The sequence below is a fragment of the Nicotiana tomentosiformis genome, chromosome 7 (assembly GCF_000390325.3).
Source record: "Nicotiana tomentosiformis chromosome 7, ASM39032v3, whole genome shotgun sequence".
In the NCBI taxonomy this organism is placed as follows: domain Eukaryota; kingdom Viridiplantae; phylum Streptophyta; class Magnoliopsida; order Solanales; family Solanaceae; genus Nicotiana; species Nicotiana tomentosiformis.
In genome coordinates, this window is record NC_090818.1 from 81,017,141 (window position 1) to 81,039,610 (window position 22,470).

Consider the following 22,470-nt stretch of genomic DNA (forward strand, 5'->3'; position numbering starts at 1 on the left):
TAGTAAAATATGAGCTCTGGAAAATAATAGATTTTGTCTAATTGAAAAAATAAATTTCAGGATGACTTATGTGATAGTATAAATTAATTTTGAATAGAAGATTACAACCACATAAAATTTCTTCAATTGACTAATTATTTTGTCTCTAACCACATCAGAAAAGATAAACATTATTTTCACTCATGATCCACACAACTCAAACTTCAAAATTATCATTTGGAGATAAGATGGTGAGGAACATTACGAAACCACCCAAAGAGTTAAAAAGAAAAATTTACGTTGCAAAGAATTTCATGACATTATAATTATCCTTGAATTGGACGAATTATTCGAAAAGGATCGTTTACTCATAACAAGAGCACGAACGTTTGAGCATTTCTTATCACAACATGCTCTACCTCCATAGCGAATCTCCCTCGTCAAACCTAAAATTTCACTTAGGAAAATTTAATAAACAAGAGCGGGGTGAAAAATTTATATCGGCGCTGGAGTCTGTGGCAGCGTCTTTGGAGCCCCTTACTCCCATTCGGCAATTAATATGTTCTAAATGTCCGCATTTGGCATTTCACCAACATGATAAATTGACATGTCTTTATATAACCTAATATAAGTAAATCATAGTTAACTAAAATATATGCTCGCCTTATTTTTATGTCTTACAATAAACTAATATAATTTGGTGTAAATATTAAGTGCAAAACTTAAGTTGTTCATTTGCTATTTATTTTTTTCTAGTACACATGCTTTTTAGGCATATGACAAACAGAAATCAACGTGTATATAAAGTATTTGTTATGCACCTTGAGGACAAGTAGCCCTTTTGGTTTGGCTCATTAGTGATAGTGCCTTTCTTTTCTCACTTTTTCCAATTTGATAATTTTTCTCAAAGATTTGCTATCTTTTCACTTGTAATATTATTGAAGGATCCAACAATAAATGCTAGGCTTAATTGGAAACTAATGATTCACAACTTGACTTATTTGGAAATTGGAAGTATCGAAAATATTGAAACCCCTGTTCTTTCTTGTTGCTGAGAATTACTCCATGTTGAGAAAAAGTTTGTAAGATATGAAATTTCCTTCTAGTGTGCCACAAACCTTGTTTACAACACATATGAAGATTTACATGAAGTGCCAAATCTAGGATAGTTATCTATATGAGGAAACTACTAATTACTCTATTGTCGAATGAATTGTTTGATCGATTTTGATTTAATTAATTTGCGTTTGTTAGAGGTTATTGTCTCATATTTATTTGTTTATTCATCTTCGGAAGGGTAAATACTTAAACCCGGTGTTTACATCAAATCAAACATATTAACCTTAATAGTTAAAAATAAAAGAGAGAATGCATATCACTTAATCATGTTAAGTAACAAAAGTTTGTATGAGGCAAATATCTTGTATTCATTCATATAAACATTAGGCGCAGGTAATTTGTTTTCCGAGTAAGGAGTCATTAGAGCGTATCTAAGTATAAGATCTATGCTTAAGGCTGGCAAGTGGGCCGGCCCAGACCCGGGACCGATTCGGGACCACGGGCCAAACAGACTAAATGGGCCAGTACCGTTTGGGCCGGTTTTAGTGGGCCTGGACCGGTCTTATGCTTTGGGCCCGCCAGGCCCGGGACCATTTGGCCCCCTAAGGATCGGGACCGGTCCTTTAGCGGGTCAAACGGTCCCAACGGCTATATGTTAAAGTTATTGGGCTGTCAAAAATATCCGTTAGGCTGTCAAAAATAGTCGTTGGCTATTTATAAAATAGCCATTTAACCCCCAACTTTGTTTTAATCCCAAACTTTTTATAATTACACATTTTTTCTATTTTCAACTATAAATACCCCATTATTCTTTTATTTTTCTTACAAAATCATCAATCTATCACAATCTCTCTCTAATTTTCTTCTATAATTGCTACTATTGCTTACTTTATTGTTACAATTCGTGAAATAATTGTGAAGTTGGTGAATTGAAGTCTTCAACAATAATCAATTTTCAACAAGTTGTTCGTCAATTCGGTAAACTCGTTTCAACTCTTAAGTTTTAATATTATATTTTTTATTTTATTTATTTTCTATTACTTTATTAATTAAGATGGCTTCCTTAAAAAAAAATTTTGGGTAAAAATAAGGGAAAATCCAAGAGTGACGAATCTAGTGCTCAATCTGTTCCTCCTCCACTGCCCCGGGCTCCCCGAACCAAACTCCATATCCGTCCTACACCTGCTATTCTTGATAGCGATAATAGTTTATTACAATTTACTGAAAGTCAATTTTGCCATAATATTAGAGGTGGTGAACAATTAGACCATGAATTAATGAATACTCTTTATTCTAATCCAACTATTGATGAAAATGATGACGAGGAAATAGATTTTGATGAAACTCAACCGGATGATGATACACCAACTAGTCCTGCTCCTGATGTTAACCCAACTAGTGATAACCCTGCTAATCCAAATGATGTCCCATCTGATACTCCTGTTACTACCCCTACTTTTTCTAGACAACCTAGCAAACGGAAGGAAACATCTTCCGTTTGGCCATTTTTTACTCAAGTAATTCCAGAAAATAACACTAAATGTAAAACTTGTGGCACGAAATTAGTTTTTAAATATTTTGGATCGCGGGGGGAGGGGGGGAGAGGGGAAAACTTTGGCTAGACACATATTGAAACACCCTCAAGATAGAGTGAAATATCTTCGTCTGAAAGCTTTGGCCGAGGGGAAAAGTCTACCTACTCCTAGTCAGGTTGACCCTAGTACCTGTTCAAATCAATTTCAACCGGGAATTAACACTGTTACCGGTGGTATTTTATATTATGATCTAAAAAAAGATCGGGATGAATTGGCAAAAATGGTAACTGTTATGTGTTTACCTTATAGTTTTCCTTCTGACCTTAACTTTGTGCATTATATTAGAAATTTTTTTAATCCTACTTATAAAGGTTTTACTCGCACAACCGTAAAGAGCGATATTTATAAATATAAACATGAATATGAACAATATTTGCGCTATTTATTTACTCATATAAATTATCGTGTTGCTATTACAACTGATATTGGTAGAAGTGGTAACGACTGTGATTATCTTACTGTTACCAGTCATTGGATTGATGAGGATTGGATAATGCAAAAGCGCATTATTTCTTATAGAATAATTAATTCACGTCACATAGGGCAGTTTATTGCTAGTACAGTTACAGATATTTGTAGATATTTTTGCATTAGCGATAAAATAATGTTAATTTCAATGGATAATGCTACTAGTAACACAAATGCTATAACTTTACTTACCACAACGCTAAATCATCCATTTAGTGACATTTTTCATGTTAGATGTATTTGTCATATTTACCATTTAATTGTGGGTGATGGTATGAGAATTTTAAATATTGAAATTGAAAAGGTTAAAATGGCTCTTAACTGGCTTTTTTATTCAAACCGTAGAAGTAGACTTAGAGAATATTTTAAAAGATGCGATGAATTTGGCCTAAGAGAAAGAAAGGTTCCTAAACCTTGTCCAACTAGATGGAATTACATGTATGAAAGTTTGGTTGTTGCATATGAATATAGAAACCCCATAAACTCAACATTTAATGCACATGTAAGTGATGATGATGAGCACCTTACAAATGGGGATTGGGCTAATGTTAAAATACTTGTAGATTTTTTAGAAAAATTTTATATTGCTACAAATAAATTTTCTGGGCAATATTATCTTACTATTTCTAACTGTTTAGTTTATATTGCAGAACTTGCAAATTTGTTTGCTCATTTTTCAAAGGGTGAGGAAATTTATAAACTTGCTATTGATTCTATGAGAAAAAAGTTTAAAAAATATTTTTTTCCTATTCCCCTTATTTATGGTGTTTCTGCTTTGTTAAATCCTTGTATGAAATTAGGAGGTCCTCATTTTTGGTATGAAACTGTTTATAATGGTTTAGCACTTGAAGATGAGGAATTGTCTCAACTTCCGGAAGCAATAGCCACAATTAGAATAAATGCTCAAACTATTTTTAATACTTATCAAGTTACATTAAATCATGCTAGACCAAATGTTCCAACTCCTTCTTCTTCTGATTCTCAATCATCTAAAAGAACTGCGGGAGTAAGAGCACTTAGTGCTTGAGCGGGATTTAGGAGTTCTCAAGGTTCTAATAGTAGTGATTTTTCACAACTAAATGAGCTTGAAGTTTATTTGTCGCAGGGAATTGAGGAAGTGAATCCCGACGGCTCCTTTAATCTTTTGGAATGGTGGAAGAACAAAGAAAAACACTTTCCGGTTCTTTCAAGGATAGCCCGAGATATTTTAACTATTCAAGCTTCAACAGTGGCATCAGAGAGCGCTTTCAGTCAAGCAAGACTTCAACTCAGTGATTATAGAGCGTCTATGAGGGGAAGCTTGGAAAAATCAGTACTTTTCAGAGATTGGATCCGGTCGGAAAGAAGAAATTTTGGACTTGCTGAATCACAACCAGATGAAGACGAAGCTTACGAAGAAATGCTAGCTGAACTTGCGGAGGATGTTGCTTCTCCCGGAAGTGGCGATGACAAGGCTACTTTTTCGCCACCACCAACGGAAATTCCTCCGGACCTTGATAGATTTATGAAGTTTGTAAGAGATACCATGTAACTTGTATGAACAAAAATTAGTATATATTATGTAACTTATATTTTGACACATCTTGATTAGTTTCTTTTTCTTCTCAATGGTGGTATTAGCACCTTGTTGTGCTCATTCCATAAGGGGATGAAGACTAAGAAAGATATTGCCATATTTTTTAATGCTATAATAAAATTATAAGGCATTGCTTTGAATATCTCTTTACAATATTTTTGTCTTTAGACTTTAAATTTGAATTAAAAAATATTTAAAAATTTAAGCTACAATTCTATAATAAATTTTACAAGGCATTGCCTTAGATATTATTTTTAACATCTTTTTATCTCTAATTTCTATTTATTTATTTTTTAAAATCCGTTGGGCCCACTTAGCCCACTTAGCCTATTTAGCCCGCGGGCCGGTCCCTACAAAAGACCGTTTAGCCCGGGACCGTTTGGCCCGTTTAATTTGGGACCGGCCCGAGACCGGGACCGTTTGGACCGGACCACTTACCCCGTTTAGACCCGGGACCGGTCCACTTGCCACCCTTATCTATGCTTAAGACTTTAAAGGAGTTGAGTTTTCACAGCGAAGGTTGTCTTCTTTTTTTTTTTTTTTTCATTTCTTCGAGATTGAAGCAGCTAACTGCCTCCGCATGAGTTGTAAAGAATATAAAATAAGTAATTGCGTTCATTATGTTTTAATTATCAACATGACAAAATTACAAGTGATATTTGAAATAATTATATAATCATCAATACTTCAAAGCAAAAAGAATTCTAGCTTTGAAGTTTGAAATAGTTGTAAAGTTATGGAATCCTAAGTTTTGCTGAAAGGACCAAATATGTAGGTAGAAATAATCTGTAGACAGAAACGTAATTAGGATCCTAATCGGAATAGAATAATTAAATTGACATATAAAAGTCAAATTATTGGAGTACGCGACTTTACCGCATGCATATATCAAATCAAATTATTATAGATCCAATTTTTTTACTCTTTTTCCTTTTTCTTTTTTTCTTTTGTTGAATTTATGCAGTATAAATCGGACAATAAACAAAAGTCACGGTGATGAGCAGTAGGAACTTCCACTTTGCTAGATCTAGTTAACAAACAATTAAATTTAAAAAGATCGTAGATTTTATGTTCATTACTACTTTTACATCGTGTGGTTCAGGCTCACTCTGCTATACTATCTAGATTAAAATCAGCTCGTTAATTATAATCACAAACACGTTGGCTAAACAGTGCGTTAGTGATGGGATGAATATTATTGCTCCACTCTTAACGAGAAGTGTTGAGTTCGAGCTTTGAATATGGACAAAATTCTGATAATGAGTGTTTCCCCCTTTGTAGGTGTTATGAAGCACGGATCCGGATTAGATTGGACCCCAATGTGGGTATCAAACACAGAATCAACGACAACAACAAACCAAGTATAATTTTACGAGTGGGGTTTGGGGAGGATAGTGTGTACGCAGACCTTACCCCTACTTTGAGGATAGAGAGGTTGTTTTCGATAAACCTTTGGCTTAAGGACATAGAATGAGAAACAAAAATAAAATAAAATAAAAGACAAACAATGCCTTCTGAAAAATAAAATTTGTAAACAGCTCTAACCACGCTATTGATGTTAAAGACATAATTAAAAAATAAAAGTGTTTAAAAAATAAAAGTATATTTTCTCTATTAGCTAAAGCTTTTAGATGAAATTTGTTCAATACAGTATCATAGCCAAACTTTGGTAAGTTGGTTTGCACAACCGTTTTCTCTAATCGTTACTTTATAAACTCCTAAAAGATAAACTCTTAAATAATAATGTCTAGACTTAATTTGAAATTAAATCACATATTACTCCAAAAATTTTTGGTTTGAAATTAGATACAAGCTTTTGTAACTTTCGAAGCATGCAACTTGTTTACTTTATCCACCCAATACTCTCTTTTAACTTTTTAGACAAAATACAGAAACAAAAGCTTCTTTTAAGCCCATGCTGATTCTCTTAGTAGAAGATACAACAACTTCTGAGAATAAAAACAAGTAAATAATAAAGCATATGGAAACTTGTATAGAATATAATGCGCTTAATTTGAATCTTGTTTCAGAGACTTCTACTGTTGACATTTCAATATTTTTGCTTTTTGAGGAGTGGGAGAGTACTTTAAAGCTGAAGATAGTACCCACAGAAAACTAGTAAAATTTTTTGGGGAAAAGAAACACATTAAAAACACAAAATTGTCCTGAAAGGCTATTTTCTTTTGGAAGTGAAGCTAAAGTTAGAATAAATTGTCAGTAAGTTGAGTCATACTAAAGTGTCCTTTATAGCTTATACTTTTACTCATTTTAGTAAAATACTTTCGAGTAGTATTTTTAGTAGGCATCTAAAGGACTTTTTTTTTGGGTTAATTATATAGAAGAACATTTCTCACCTCTGTTGGAGAGTGACAATAACACAATGTACTAATTGTTTACCCGTAAAACGGTACAGTTAAATTTATACGTAGTTTCTAGACAAATGAACTAATTTGATCCTGAAATAATATAATAAACGAAGAAATATACAATACTTAGCCTTAGAAAGTAGATGAAATAGCAAAGACGACGATTCCGTGAATACGGTTCCTAAACACATCAATGATGAGATCTAAAAAGAAGAAAGTGAAATTGTACAAAGCTTTGTATAGAATATAGTATATGTTCTTCCTAGAAATTTCGTCTCTCTTACAATGATAACTGAGCTCACTATTTATAGTTATGTCTAGGGAAGAAGGTCCTAGGATCGTGCCCTCCTTTAATGTCAATTATGAGGGTCATTGATGATGATGTAACGTTGAGCGTAAATGCCAAATTCTTTATAACGAACCGTCGCTCTTAATGCTGTAGAATATTCCTTAGTAAATGCTACCGAGCGCAGAGCATTTAATATACCTTTTATGAACGCTATCCGTTCCGGTGACAAGCACAGCGGTTGCGTTTGGTCCTCAGCCATTCCATCTTGGATTCCACGTGTCCTCCTTTTAGTCAGCCACGCGTCATATCGTATTTTACCCTATACAGATAGTCCCCCTGCTTTCCGGTGACATAACTTTGTGTTACCGAAAAGTTGGTAGAAACACCTTTTTGGGGGAAATTACTATAATTCCCTCTGAAGGTCTCTGACAGTTGATTAGACGCATGTCTCTCTACATTTAATACCCCGAACACGTGTCATCCCATGATTCAGCACAGCTTTAGCCGGTTATCTAGGTAATCATGGCCATGAATTTAGCCGCCAAAATTTTACTTATATGCAACTTTATTTTCCTTTGCGTTTCACAATTGCTTGAGCTTCTAATTTGCATTCTTGTTTTCCATCCTTTTTATAATTTTCTTCAAATACAAACTCTTTACCTTCTTCCTTTCCAGTGGCTTCTTCTTCCTAACGTGGTGGTTTTACGAAGAATAAGAACAAAACCGAGAATATCGTTCCTCCAACAGTGGATTCCATCATCCCAAGAAGGCTTAGAACTTCGAAAGATTTTGAAGAGAAATTTTCTACTGCTAACCCTCGTACATGGGCTGTTAGTAGGTACCCTTCTTCCATTTGTCCTTCCAGTATTTCTGCTGTGAAGGAGGACTGCCGCTGCAATGAGTTGGAAATCATCGCTCCTGATCTATCGGAGCGAGTGATCCTTCCCAAGGAAGGTTTTATATACTTTTTCATGTATCCCTTTACTTTGGGTGCGTTTTCTTTGAGCAGAGAGCTTGATTCCGTGATTGCGAAGTTTTGCCTTCGCTACCAGGTATGTTTGTCACAGGTAAGTCCTTCAGCATAGAGGACGATCGCCTGCCTCTGACGCTTGTGCCAAGAAAATGGGGAGGAGCTAACCTTAGCTCATGTGATAAATCTCTATTCCCCCAAAATCTTCCGCGGGGGAATGATAAACCTTTGCAAGCGTGACCACCATGCTTTGTTGTCTAGCATGGATGATGACAATGACCGTGGGTAGATGGAGCGGTTCGTTGCAGTTGTCACCAACGACATTATTCCGACAACGGCTTCATTCTTTCCGGTTGCTTGGAACCGCACTCGTAAGTTCTTTGTATAATATTCCTCTTACTTGATATTCTTCTATGGCCGTATCATCTCTTCACCCTTTGCATATTTCAGCAACTCGATGGCTCCCACTAGTGGTGGAAGGTTTGAACCAGTAGGTTCAGAAGATTTTGGACGTCACAATGCCTGAAACTCGTTCGTGGAAAAAACTAGCCCTTAAATACGGGTGGAAGGCCAAAAATCATGGTAACTCTAATTTACCATGCTTCCATTTTTGTATATGAAGAACTTGGCTGAACTCTTCTTACTTTGTTCATGGAATTAGGTCTACCTGCGGGCTCTGTTGCTGTCCCCGAGAAGGATGTTCTAGCTGATCCTGCTGATGCAGCGAGGCAGCTTCAGGAAGCACTTACTCAAACAGGTATCTCCGGGCCTGTTTAATGTGCAAATATTTCTTTATGGAGTCCCCGGCCGGAGGATAAACAAACAAAGAGAAGACGCTCTTACGAGGCCGGGGAAAAGAATTAAAGGGCAAAGATTGATGCCCCCGAATCATCTCCGGTGGCGATGATGACTGGTCCTCCTTCTGGGCCAGTCATAGACACCGTGACGATTGATGATGATGAAGAAGTTGTTGATGAGGGAGCTTCTTTACACAGAAGGCGACGATCCTCATCATCTCAACAGGATGCTCGACCTGTTGAGATAGTTACACTAATTGAAGATGATGTCTTGGCACGTTGGGGAGAGTCTGATTGGTAGAATATACCAACTCCCATTTTTGGGCCCCAATTGCTGCAACCAATGCTGCGGAGCTGAGTACCAGGTCCTTGTCGTCTTTGGTTGGTGAGCATCAAATAACCAGTACTGCATTTGATACAGCTGCTTCTCACTCTTCAACTCCATCTGCTTCATCTCCACCTTCACCAACACCAAAAACTGCTACATCATTTCCATCTTCGTCTACTCTTCCACCAGCGGTTGCTACACCATCTCCATCGGCCGCACCTGACCATGAAGAAGGTGTTCCTCTTTCACAGTCCCAGTTCATGGGAACTTGGGGAAAAATTATGTTTCTCCTTCTGAAGATCCACAAAGGAGGAGGAACATTACTCTTTCGGTCTCTACCGGGTGCAACCTGCTATCACGGTCAGTGGAGCTTGCTAATTACCTGAAGCCTTTGGCTTCAGAAAAATATTGGGAAAAGATTCAGACACTCTCGGGCGAGTGTTTGTTGAATAATGCTATGCATAATGTTGTGGCGGTACGTTCCTTCTTTCCTCTGTTATTTCTTCTACTTTTGAACGAATGTATTTTATGTGTTTCCTCTTCTTATTTTATAGGCCAACTTTCTTGCCTCTGAGGGCCTTCAAAGGTTGATTCGTGAGAAGGAAGAACTTACTTCTGAACGGGATCAATTTTTGGCAGAACGGGACCATACTGTTCTACGCCTCTCGGAACTGGAAACCAAAGCTACTGAGGCCGCTGTTTTGGAGGCTTGTTTGCAGCAAAACGAGAAAGAAGTGATAACCCTTATCCAAGAAATTGGGCCGCTGAGGGTTAATTTTGATGAGGCCAAGGCCAAATGGGTAGAGGTCCAAAACGCCGTTCTTGCTGCAACCGACCGTGAGGCTGCCTCCGCTGAAAGAGTGATTAACTTAGAGGCAGCCTTGAACTCCAAAAGTGAAGAGCTTGCTGCTGTGGAGGTGAAACATGCCCAGTTAGAAGAGAAGTACAGGAAAACTATCGAGCATAATAGGCTCTTTAGTTCAACTGTCCGCAAGCTTGACGTCAGCCTCAAATCTGCTAGATCCGCTCGGAAAAACCTTTCCACCGAAGTTATTCAGTTAAAAGAAGAACTTAAGCGCTGAGCGGCTTCACTCATTATTGAAAAAACTTATTCCATGTATAGCATGAGGAGGAAAACCTTGGAAGAGGCCAAGGATTATATCATTGATGTTGATGCCGAAATTGCTAAGGCCCGAGAGCTTGAGTTGGCTGTAAGAAATGGATTCCCGGCGCAGTCTGATGCTCAAGGTTCTTCTGATTCCAATTCTAAATTTTCGGAAACTGAAGAAGGATCGGAAGGCGATGAGGCCGAAGACCAAACTGATGAAAGCATTGAGCCATCAGCGGAACCCCTACTCTTCCCGACAATGCGAATACTTCTCTTCCTCCTGGTTCCGGAGGCGCTGCAGTTTAGCTTTTTCTTTTCCCATTTTGCACTTATAATGTTTTGGCCTGTTCTTAAATAAAGACATATTTTCTTCTTTTTGTTCTAGTGTCGTTTGAGTCTTACTTTCGTTTGAATATCCATGCAAGCCTTTAACTTTGCATTTGCTCAAGTATTCTGCGCATGTTGTTCAATTCGCGCTTTACTATGTGTAGTCTCGGATGCCTTTTCTTCGAAGCATTTTGGTTCCGAGTATTATCCCTTTTACGTGAGGGTTTTTATGAATATTTGCGCAAGTTTCCCTTTTACATGAGGGTCTCTATGAATATTTGTGCAAGTTTCCCTTTTACATGAGGGTTTCTATGAATATTTGCGCAAGTTTTCTTTTTGCTTCTTTTTCATATGCGGCTTCGGGTGTATTTTTCCCCGGTGGCATTTTTGATTCCGGATATTGATTCTTCCGGAACCAACCCTTTAATGTGGGTTTTTTTTAAGAGAGGGCCCTCTTATATTTACGGTGCTCTTGAAGAGGACGTCTCTTGTTCATTACGGCACTAACATTTGAAGTACTTGTTTAACTTTCAAATGACAAAGTTAGCCCATTGTTCAGACAAGAAACAAGATAAAAGCAAAATGATTTCATTTTATTCCTTCTATTTTTAGAAATTACATAAGCATTTTGCTATTCAGAAAAGAAATTGCCATTACTTGTGGCTATCTTGTACAACTTGTTTCTACGGGACTGGCTGCGCAGTACCCGATCCCAATGATGCATTTTGTTTCCGAATTTTTGTTCCCGGTTGACGTGGCATTCATTGTTGCTGTATCCTTATATCACCCCCCCCCCCCATCCGTGTTTGAATGCGAAGAATGCGAATTGGAACACTGGAAGTCTTGTATCTTCGAAGGTCCCACCAACGAATTGCTAGATAATCCTTCACTCGGTAACATATCTTGTTTCCCCTTAGGAATCCATGCTATCGAGCGAAAGAATACTTAACAGTCCTCTGGCGGTTTATGCCCGTGAACGGTCGGGTAACCTCTATTCGGTAGCAAACTTAACTTCCCGGGGGGAATTTGCTATCGAACCAAAGATTACCTAATCGTCCCCGAGTGGAAGCTTGTTTGTTTGCCTTGCTATCAAAGGTCTTATTGTTGTTGTCTTCGTAGTATGCTTTCTATCGATGCCTCATTATAAACCTTGCCAGAAAAACTCAATTGGGACAAAAACTGAACGAAGGGAAAAAGAGCGCAGCACATACTTTCTGTTTCAGTGTTGTTCATCAGCAATAATATCTTTTGAGGTGTGCCACGTTCCAGTTGCTGGGCAACTTGTCTCCATTCTGGTTCTCCAACTTGTATGAACCTTTTCCAGTGATAGGTGAAATCCGGTAAGGGTCTTCCCACGTTGGACCTAGTTTTCCCGTGTTGAGCTCTCGGGTATTTTGTGTTACTTTTCTTAGAACCAAGTCTCCTACTTTGAAAAAATGGAAGTTGGCTCTCCGATTGTAATATTGCTCCATCCTCTGCTTTTGGGATGCCATTCTTACATGCGCCAAGTCCTTGCGTCCCTTGAGCAGTTCCAAGTTGATTAGCATTGCTTCATCATTTGATTCTTCATTTGTCTGAGAATATCTCAAAGTGGGTTCGCCCACTTCAACCGGGATTAGGGCTTCAGCACCGTACACGAGGGAAAAAGGAATTTCTTCTGTACTTGATTTGGCCGTTGTTCGGTAGGCCTATAGGACTCTGGGCAACTCTTCGGGCCATTTGCCTTTTGCTGCTTCCAACCTTTTCTTGAAGTTTTGAATGATCACTTTGTTTGTTGACTCCGGTTGACCGTTTGCGCTCGGATGATAAGGTGAGGATGTGATTCTCTTTATTTTTAGGTCTTTGAAGAACTTTGTAACTTTTTCACCGATAAATTGTGGCCCATTGTCGCATGCTATCTCTTTTGGTATTCCGAACCTGTAAATTATATTTTCCCACAGGAAATCGACCACTTTGCGTTCTCCGATTTTCTGATAAGAACCTGCTTCCACCCATTTAGAAAAATAATCAGTCAAAATTAAAAGAAACCTTATCTTTCCGGGAGCCGGTGGCAGTGGTCCGACGATGTCCATCCCCCATTTCATGAATGGCTATGGGGACAGAACCGAATGTAAGGGTTCTGCCGGTTGATGTACTAGTGATGCGTAGCGTTGGCACTTATCACATTTTCGTACGAAATCTTTAGCGTCTTGTTCCATGCGAGGCCAGTAATATCCTGCTCGTACCAATTTCAGCACCAAAGACTCTGCGCCTGAGTGATTACCGCATATCCCTTCGTGGATTTCTCTCATGACATAGTCAGCTTCTGACACTCCTAAACACCGGGCCAGTGGTCCTTGGAAAGATTTTCTATACAATTGGCCTTTCCTGAAGCTATAACGTGCAACTTTGGTGCGTAACGCCCGTGATGCTTTGGGATCGTCGGGCAACTTTCCGTGCTTGAGGTAGTTGATTATTTCTTTCCTCCAGTCCCAGACCAGAACCTCATAGTAACCATCCATATCAAGGACTAAGCTCATTAGTTGTACCACCATTTCGGACTCCGATCCTTTTGTTTCCGTCGATGAACCTAAGTTTGCTAATGCATCCGCTTCTGCATTATCCTCTCTCGGGATATGAGTTATTGACCACTCACGGAATCGTGCCAAAAGAGCATGGACCTTTACCACATATTGTTGCATACGTTTTTCTTTGTTATCAAAGATCCCGTAAACCTAATTTACCACAAGCTATGAGTCACATTTGATTTCTATAACCTCGAAATCAAGTCCCCGGGCCAATTCGAGCCCTGCAATCAAAGCTTCATACTCTGCTTCATTGTTAGTTAAAGGGATCGTGTTGATGGCTTGCCTTAAGGTTTCCCCTGAAGGTGTGATTAAAACTATTCCAAGCCCGGACCCTTTTACGTTCGAGGCTCCGTTCGTAAATAAGGTCCAAACCCCTGATGCCGATTCCGACACCATTACTACCTCCTTGGTTGCCAGAGGTAGCAGTCCTAGAGTAAAATCGTCCATGAAGTCAGTCACGACTTGTGACTTAATTGCAGTCCTCGGTTTATATTCTATGTCGAATTCACTCATTTCGATGGCCCATTTGGCCAATCTGCCCGAGAGTTTGGGTTTATGAAGGATGTTCCGCAGAGGAAAAGTAGTCACCACAACTATTGGGTGGCATTGGAAATAGGGCCTCAGCTTTTGAGCGGCGACTACTAGAGCTAAGGCCAGTTTTTCCAAATATGGGTAGCAAGTTTCTGCTCCCGTTAAAATTTTGCTAACGTAATAAATAGAAAATTGCGTACCTTCATCCTCCCGGACTAAAACCGCACTTACCGCAACTTCTGAAACCGCGAGGTAGACTTGCAATGTTTCGACTTCTTTCGGTTTTGAGAGCAATGGAGGTCTTGATAAGTACTTTTTCAGGTCCCTTAAAGCCTGCTGGCACTCCGGCGTCCATTCGAAATTGTTCTTCTTTTTGAGCAATGTAAAGAAGCGATGACATTTTTCCGACAAACGGAAAATGAACCTGCTCAAAGCTGCTAACATTCCTATAAATATTTGGACTTCCTTCACGTTTGATAATTGATCCGGGATATCGTCTATGGCCATGATTTTGTCGGGGTTTACTTCAACTCCCCCCAGGAACTTACCGGAGCTGACCCTGAACGCGCACTTCTCGGGATTAAGTTTCATGTTATGCTTCCTCAGGATATCTAATGTTTCTTGCAAATGCTTAACGTGATCACCTGCATTCAAAGACTTAACGAGCATATCATCTATATAAACTTCCATGGTTTTTCCTATTTACTTTTCAAACATCTTATTTTCAAGCCGTTAATAAGTGGCTCCGCCATTTTTCAACCCGAAAGGCATTACATTGTAACAATATGTACTGAAATTTGTTATAAATAAAGTCTTTTCCTGATCTTCCGGGTTCATCTTAATTTGGTTGTACCGGAATAAGCATCAAGGAAACTCATCAGTTTGTGCTCGGTCGTGGCATCAATCATTTGATCGATATTTGGAAGTGGAAACGAATCTTTCGGGCACGCCTTATTAAGATCTTTATAGTCTAAACACATACAAAATTTATTGTTCTTCTTAGGAACTACTACTACATTGGCTAGCCAGTCTGGATATCTTACCTCTTTGACCGAACCAATTTTAAGCTAGCGGGTTATCTCTTCTTTGACGAATCTATTCCTGGCCTCGGCAATAGGGTGCTTCTTCTGCCGTACCCATGGTACGTTGGGATCTAAACTCAGCTTGTGCATGTCTATTTCCATCAGGATACCTGTCATATCCTCGTGCGACTATGCAAAACAATCAATATTAATTTCAAGGAATTCAATAAAACCAGGCCTGAGCTCGGGATGCAGTCATGTCCCCAAGTGAAATTTTCTTTCTAAGAATTCTTCAAACAATGCCACTTGATCTAGTTCCTCTGTCGTGGATTTCGTTGCCTCTGTTTTTTTCGGAACTTAGAAATATCTCGGCACCTGATATTGTTCTGACGATTGTGCCCCTGGAATTACCTCTTCTAACTCGGGAGTAGGCGCCAGTTCGTGTAATTACTATGCCGTGCGCTCCTTCCCTTTGCTACTAGAAATTGAGATTGCATTCATCTCCCTCATTGCCGGTTGGTCAACTCTTATCTTCTTGATTCCTTCGAGCGTCGGAAATTTCAGCAATTGGTGATACGTCGAAGGTACAACTTTTATCTCGTGTAACCATGGCCTTCCTAAGATGATGTTGTATCCCATATCACCATCCACTACTTCGAAGAGAGTTATTTTCATTACTCCTTCACCATTCGTGAGCAGCAAGATCTCTCCACGGGTCGTCACGCTTGCAAGGTTGAATCCAGCGAGAAGTTTTGTTGCCGGAATAATGCTTCCGGTGAGTTTAGCTTGTTCCAATACTTTCTGTTGTATGATATTAGCCGAACTTCCTGGATCCACTAGAACACGCTTAATTTTAAAATCTAACACATATAAAGAGATTACCGGTGCGTCGTTGTGTGGTAACAACAATCCGTCTGCGTCTTCCTCTGTGAAAGTGATATCGTCTTCCCTGAGTCTTTTGCTGTGAGTTATCGATACTTTAGTCTTCTTTGCCACCAAAAAGGTGACCCCATTAATTTCGTTCCCCCTAAAGATCATGTTAATCGTCTGGCGTGGGGCTTCTTCTGCTGCTTTGGAAGATTCCGCGTTGTTGCGACCGTAATTGTTCTTAGCTCGATCACTCAAGAATTCTCGGAGATGACCATTCTTTAATAGCGTTGCCTCCTCCTCCCGAAGATGTCGGCAGTCCCTTGTCCGGTGACCGTTTGTCCCGTGGTATTCGCACCATAAATTGGGATCCCTCTGGCTGGAATCAGACCTCATAGGTCTCGAGAATTGTGCTTTTTAAATATTCCTCATGGCTGACACCAGTTCCACTACACTGACGTTGAAATTATATTCTGATAACCTAGGGTAAGAAAGATCTCAAGACCCCGACGTTTGTTTATCTTGAAGTTGTTACATCCCATAATTTAATATTAGAATTAGTCATAGTAATCCATATGAGCTAGAAGGGATTAAGACCATTCATGAGATTATAAAGGATTTGCGACTATGTTATTGTAAGACTCCATAATTTTAACAACATTGATACCGTTAGATATTATATTAATGTGGTATTTTCTTTTAAGTGGAGTATTTTAGCAAAAGTTTTATAAGTATAATTTTGGATAGTTACCATTATTATTGTTTTCGAATATGGTAAATTATACACATTATATAAGAAAGTTTATGAGATTTTCTTTATTGTAAAGATGAAAATTATTTTTTCACAAGAAAAGGAGGTTATCTTTTTACCATTTTAAGAATTAAGCGTACGAGAATTTTTTACTCTTTATATGAGATTAGGAAAATTATAGGTTGAGAAAATATATATATTTTTACATGGATATTTTAATAAAAATAATAGTGTATGTATTTTTTTTATATGGTACCATATGACCATGATAGTATGATGTATAAAGTATATCAAAAATAAGTAGAATTTTAAGTAATTTGAGATAATTCTTAATTATGCGGGTAATTGATTAATTATCGGGTAACGGGACACTATCTAATTACCTAATAAGTGAATAAAGATTAACATTTCCCACCCACACCTCACCCCCACGTGGCAGCATGCCACTCCTTAAGCAAATGACTCTTAAGTCATTTCTTATTAGGTGGCAACTTAATTCATTAAATACAAGACACCTCAACTCTAAGACTTTCCATACAAACCATATAGACAATAAGACGTGAGGTTTGGAGATTAGTAAGGTGACTTTGTTACAAATTGTTACCAATTTCGTGAAAATTCCTACAAAACAATAGCAACGTGATTCTTCAACCAATTCCTACACCAAATAATTCCAACGAGAATTATTAGCACATTAGCAACGTGAGATTTTGCGATTCTAAGAGAGTACGGTGCAACCTTTTTCAGGAATATCATACGGATTTTTTTCTACTCCAGGTATGTTAAGGCTATCCCTTCTTTCTTTTGGCATGATCCAAGTAACGATACGTAAACGTAATGCTATTCCATAAGTGATTCTACTCTTAGCAGTTAAGGATGCCTATGTTATTTATTCCGGTAAAGTGATATTCAAGTATGTCTACGTATGTCCCTAGTCCCTATTGAGATATATGACAGAGAACTTGTGTTACAAATATATGTGTTAGGATTTGTTTATAAATATAGTTTTTATAGTTTAACTAAACATGCAGTAATTATATGCATATAATGAACAAATATAACATGATTATTTATAATATTAGACTTACACTATTGTGTTATTACATGATATTTAATAGCAGAGTAGTCATATTGTGATCAATAATTGATTGTAGAAACATACTAATATTATAATTTGCGGTTGTTTGTGACAAGTTACACTTGAAAATTGATTATAAACTATAACATAATGAATTATAATATAGTATATATTGTTACAACACAAAATATTATAAAATATCAATTTAATTATAATATATCATTATATTGTTGTAGATTGATTTTGAAGTAATGATTCATGCATAATAAAGGATTATAATGTATTTTTTATTTAGTTGTATAGGTAGTTTGACGTTGTGATATGTATGATTGTATAAATACTATGATGAAATTCATTCAACTTAATATAAGACAATTACCACATATTGTCATGACTAATAATTGCACTGTTAACAATGGCTATCTCGACAACTTTTGGGGTACTAACATAAAAGATATACGATTGTGTATATAGTTTAATTTAGTATAATTATAATGTGTTAAGGCTGTATGATATTGATGGAATTAGGTGTTTTGTGGTGTAGTTTTAGATAATTAATTTTGATTAATTGTGATAGTAGATAATGACGTGTAATAAGTAATAGAACTAATGTTATGTAATAAATATGATTAAAATGTTGAATGAATTTGTGTATGGTATATGATAGAGAAGTTAATGTTTTTAATATAGTGATACATGTATATGCATCTTCATGCGTTTATCACTGTGCTACGGTCGGTCGGGCAGTTACCACCAGTTGGGCAGTTATGTATCATTATTTACCATCGGTTGGGTACACATGCATATTCATTTACCACCAAGCTATGGCCGGTTGTGCAGTTATATATTTACCACCGAACTACGACCGGTTGGGCAGTTACATATTTACCACCGAGCTACGGCCGGTCGGACAGTCATGCATCATACGATATGGATAATAGTCTCAAAGAAAAGCATTGTATATATGTAAGTATAATAAGTATGCATATACGGTGGCACTTCAGAGATTCAGGTTGATTCTTATATGTCTTTTATTAATGTTGACTTACTGTTATGTTTCAGTTCTGCCTTACATACTCAGTACATTATTCGTACCGGCGTCCTTTTGTTGGGGACGCTGCATTCATGCTTGCAGGTATAGATAATCAGTTTGATGAGCCCTCATAGTATATGAGATTGCCATTCAACGAAGGATCGGTAAGACTCCACCTCATTCGGAGTGCAGCCGAGTCTATGAGTCATCGTATCAGAGTTTTTCTACAAACTTATGGGAAGGCCGGTACCCTGTCCCATTTGATGTCAAATAATCCTAGAGGTTTTATAGACAGAGGTTCATTTTGTACAGTATGTTAGAGGCCTTGACGACCCATATGTATTCAGGTTTTAAGAACGATAGTTTATTGATACAGTGTTGCCCACTTATAGTTATACATTACGAGTATGGCCATGTTAGCCCATGATAGTTGCAGAAGGAAAAAATGAGTTACAGAGTGGTTCGCTTGGGCCAGTACGGCACCGGGTGCCAGCCACGCCTCCCCAGGTTTGGGGCGTGACAGAAGTGATCTATTATTTTGACCACGGTCAGTCCCTCCGTCAACGGTGAACTTATTTGTTGCTCGAAAATTTCTGCCACGGTCTTCGGTACGCTCGTAGGGCAAAATCTGACCCCTCGTAGTCCGCCTATCCGCGTCGTATTCATCCTTTGATTTTTCTCTATTCTTCTCCTGTCCTTTGGCCGATGATGTAAAACCGACCTGGTCATCTTCGATCCTTATCTTCGACTCGTACCGGTTGTGAACATCTGCCCAAGTTGTTGCTTGAAACTCAAGCAGGCTCTCCTTCAGCTTCCGGGAAGCGTCTAAACTTCTCGAATTCAATCCTTTGGTGAATGCTTCAGCTGCCCATTCATCCGGGACGGTCGGGAACAACATTCTTTCTTTCTGGAACCGGGTGACAAACTCTCGTAACAATTCTGATTCTCCTTGTGTGATTCTGAATATGTCGGCCTTCCGGGTTTGTACCTTTTTGGACCCGGCGTGAACTTTAATAAAATAATCCACGAGCATCTCAAAGGAATCTATGAAATGCTCGGGCAGTAATGAATATAACGTTAGGGCTCCCCTCATGAGGATTTTGCCGAATTTCTTTAGCAACACAGATTCAATTTCGTGAGGAGCTAGATCATTTTTTTTCACCGTCGTTGTGTAAGTGATAATATGTTCCTGTAGGTCTGAAGTTCCATCATACTTTGGAACTTCAGGCATTTTGAAACGCTTCGGGATCAGTACTGGTGCCGCACTTGGCTTGTACGGTAATTAAACATTCTTCTTCGAGTTCGGGCCTTTCAATACTGGTGGTGCGCCCGGGATTTGATACTTGTGGGCGTTCACTTCCCTCATGAACCGTAAAAGCTCATCTTTGAATGAGTCGTTCTCGTTATTAAGACCTGATCTACTCCCCCAGCCCCATCGGAGCCAACTTCACCCCTGGGAGTGTTGTTATTAATTCTCTGTGTTGTTTGGTCTGCGGGAACAACGGGAGGAATCGGATCGCGCATGTTCGCATTATTTGAAGCACCTGATAGCGCCTGTTTCAGTTTCATCATAACCTGATCCTACCGCGTAAGATGGTCTAGAATGATTGCTTGTTGCTCTTGCAGGATACTCACAGCATCCACTACTTGCTCCTCGTCAGCATCATCGGGAGTTCTTTCCCGAACCTATTGAGGGTACCGCCTGTCATGCACCGGCGTGTCATTCCCCTCATTGCTGGTGTCACTAATTGAGTCCTTGAAATGAGGTTGATCCTCTCAAATTTTGAGATTGTGTGTATCGTTAACAGTGTTATCTACCATTTTTTGTAATTTTTCTAAGACAAAAATAGTCAAAACACGTTAGTAAAAGAGGCAAGGATCAATTTAATTTCACGGTTGTCTAGGCCACACAGTAGGCGTCAAACTGTTTATCCGTAAAATGGTACAATTGAATTTATACGTGGTTTCTAGACAAGTGAACTAATTTGATCCTGAAATAATATAATAATCGAAAAAATACACAATACTTAACCTTAGAAAATAGATGAAATAGCAAAGACGACGATTCCGTGAATACGGTTCCTGAACACAGCAATGATGAGATCTAAAAGCAAGAAAGTGAAATTGTACAAAGCTTTGTATAGAATATAGTATATATTCTTCCCAGAAATTTTGTCTCCCTTACAATGCTAACTGAGCTCACTATTTATAGCTATGTCTAGGGAAGAAGGTCCTAGGATCGTGCCCTCCTTTAATGTCAATTATGAGGGTCATTGATGAAGATGTAACGTTGAGCATAAATGCCAAATTCTTTGTAACGGACCGTCGCTCTTAATGCTGTAGAATATTCCTTAGTAAATGCTACCGGGCGCAGAGTATTTAATATACCTTTTATGAACGTTATCCGTTCCGGTGACAAGCGCAGTAGCTGTGTTCGGTCCTTAGCCATTCCATCTTGGATTCCACGTGTCCTCCTTTTAGTCAGCCACGTGCCATATCGTATTTTACTCTATACACCAATAACAGGAGAGTGCTATTTTCTTTTGTATTTCATTAATTTCTATACATCGATAGTGTAAAAAAAAATTGCATATCTTATTAATTATTACGCCAAAGGAAATTAAAACTAACTACTCATAATCAGTGAAATTTAGTAACTTGAAAACCAAGTAAATAACTTCTTGCATCAAGTTAAATTGCACTAATTGTGTATTAATTCATTTACACTACGGACGAATATAATATAAATACTTAAATGGGGAAATTCTCTTGTGTGCTTGTCAATTCTTTACCTGCCGTGAAATGTAGAAGTGTCTAATAATTGAAATTGCACTATCTTTGCGTATCATTTGTGCTGGCAAAATGGTTAAAAGTAAACAGTTAACTACCCATATTATTCATTAAAAATGGATTGGATAATGAATTTTTTAAAAATAGGTCAAATATAAATAAGAACCATATTATTCATTTGGAAAATGGATAGTGAACCAATGGATAATTAATGAGTTTAACTTTTATATTTGTAAAGCCTCAAATTTGGGATTCCTCAAGTTTGGGAGACTATAAATTCTCCCAAAAGTGATCATATTCAAAAAGTCATGGATAATACGGTTACCCATATTATCCGTCTGTTAACCCGTTTTCTATCCATATTAAATATGGGTCGGATAGAATAATTTATCTGTTTTTTCATTACTCACTTTCGACCTGTCTTATATCCGACCCGACCCGCCCGTTTGCCACCCCTGCTTATCACTGATGCAGGGTACTGTTATATGATCTAATGCCATACTAGCAGCTCCACTATCAAATTAGTTTTGTTTCAACTAGAACTTTTGTCATATCAAACTTTATGATTTAGTTTGTACCAGTTGATGCTTTGTGTACTATTTTGGACGTATAAAAAATCTACTTGAGTGAATATCAGCCTTTACTTTTATTTCATTTCTTGAATCTTTTTTATAGTGGTAAACTCTGTATAAATGCATGAAATTAAAGATTTGAATCAAATTTAGTATAGTACTTTAGCAAATACTAAAAGACATGCTGTATTGCCCAGGTATTCAACTGAGTGACTCGAGCTATTACTTGAGATGCATGTGGTCATTCTACATTCATTAGGATTGCCAAGAAAACGTGAACGAACTTAGCAGACGTCAGCGGATTCAGAATTAAAACTTCATCGATTCAATTTTTAAAATTATTAGCGCTAAACTCATTGTATTTTGTAATTATGAGTTTAGAATTTAATATTTGTTG

The 22,470-nt window shown here is 37.9% G+C and overlaps 1 protein-coding gene across 1 annotated transcript; it reads right to left on the reverse strand.

Moving 5' to 3' along the window:
• Positions 1–15,432: 15,432 nt before the first annotated feature.
• LOC138895883 (uncharacterized) lies at positions 15,433–16,245 on the reverse strand. Its single transcript, XM_070180631.1, has one exon. The coding sequence runs from the start codon at positions 16,243–16,245 to the stop codon at positions 15,433–15,435; it is 813 nt and encodes a 270-aa protein (XP_070036732.1).
• Between the last annotated feature and the right edge of the window lie 6,225 nt (positions 16,246–22,470).

Coding starts and splice junctions, on each gene's coding strand:
- LOC138895883 (XM_070180631.1), bottom strand. CDS start 16,245: ATGAGGTCTGATTCCAGCCAGAGGGATCCCAATTTATGGTGCGAATAC.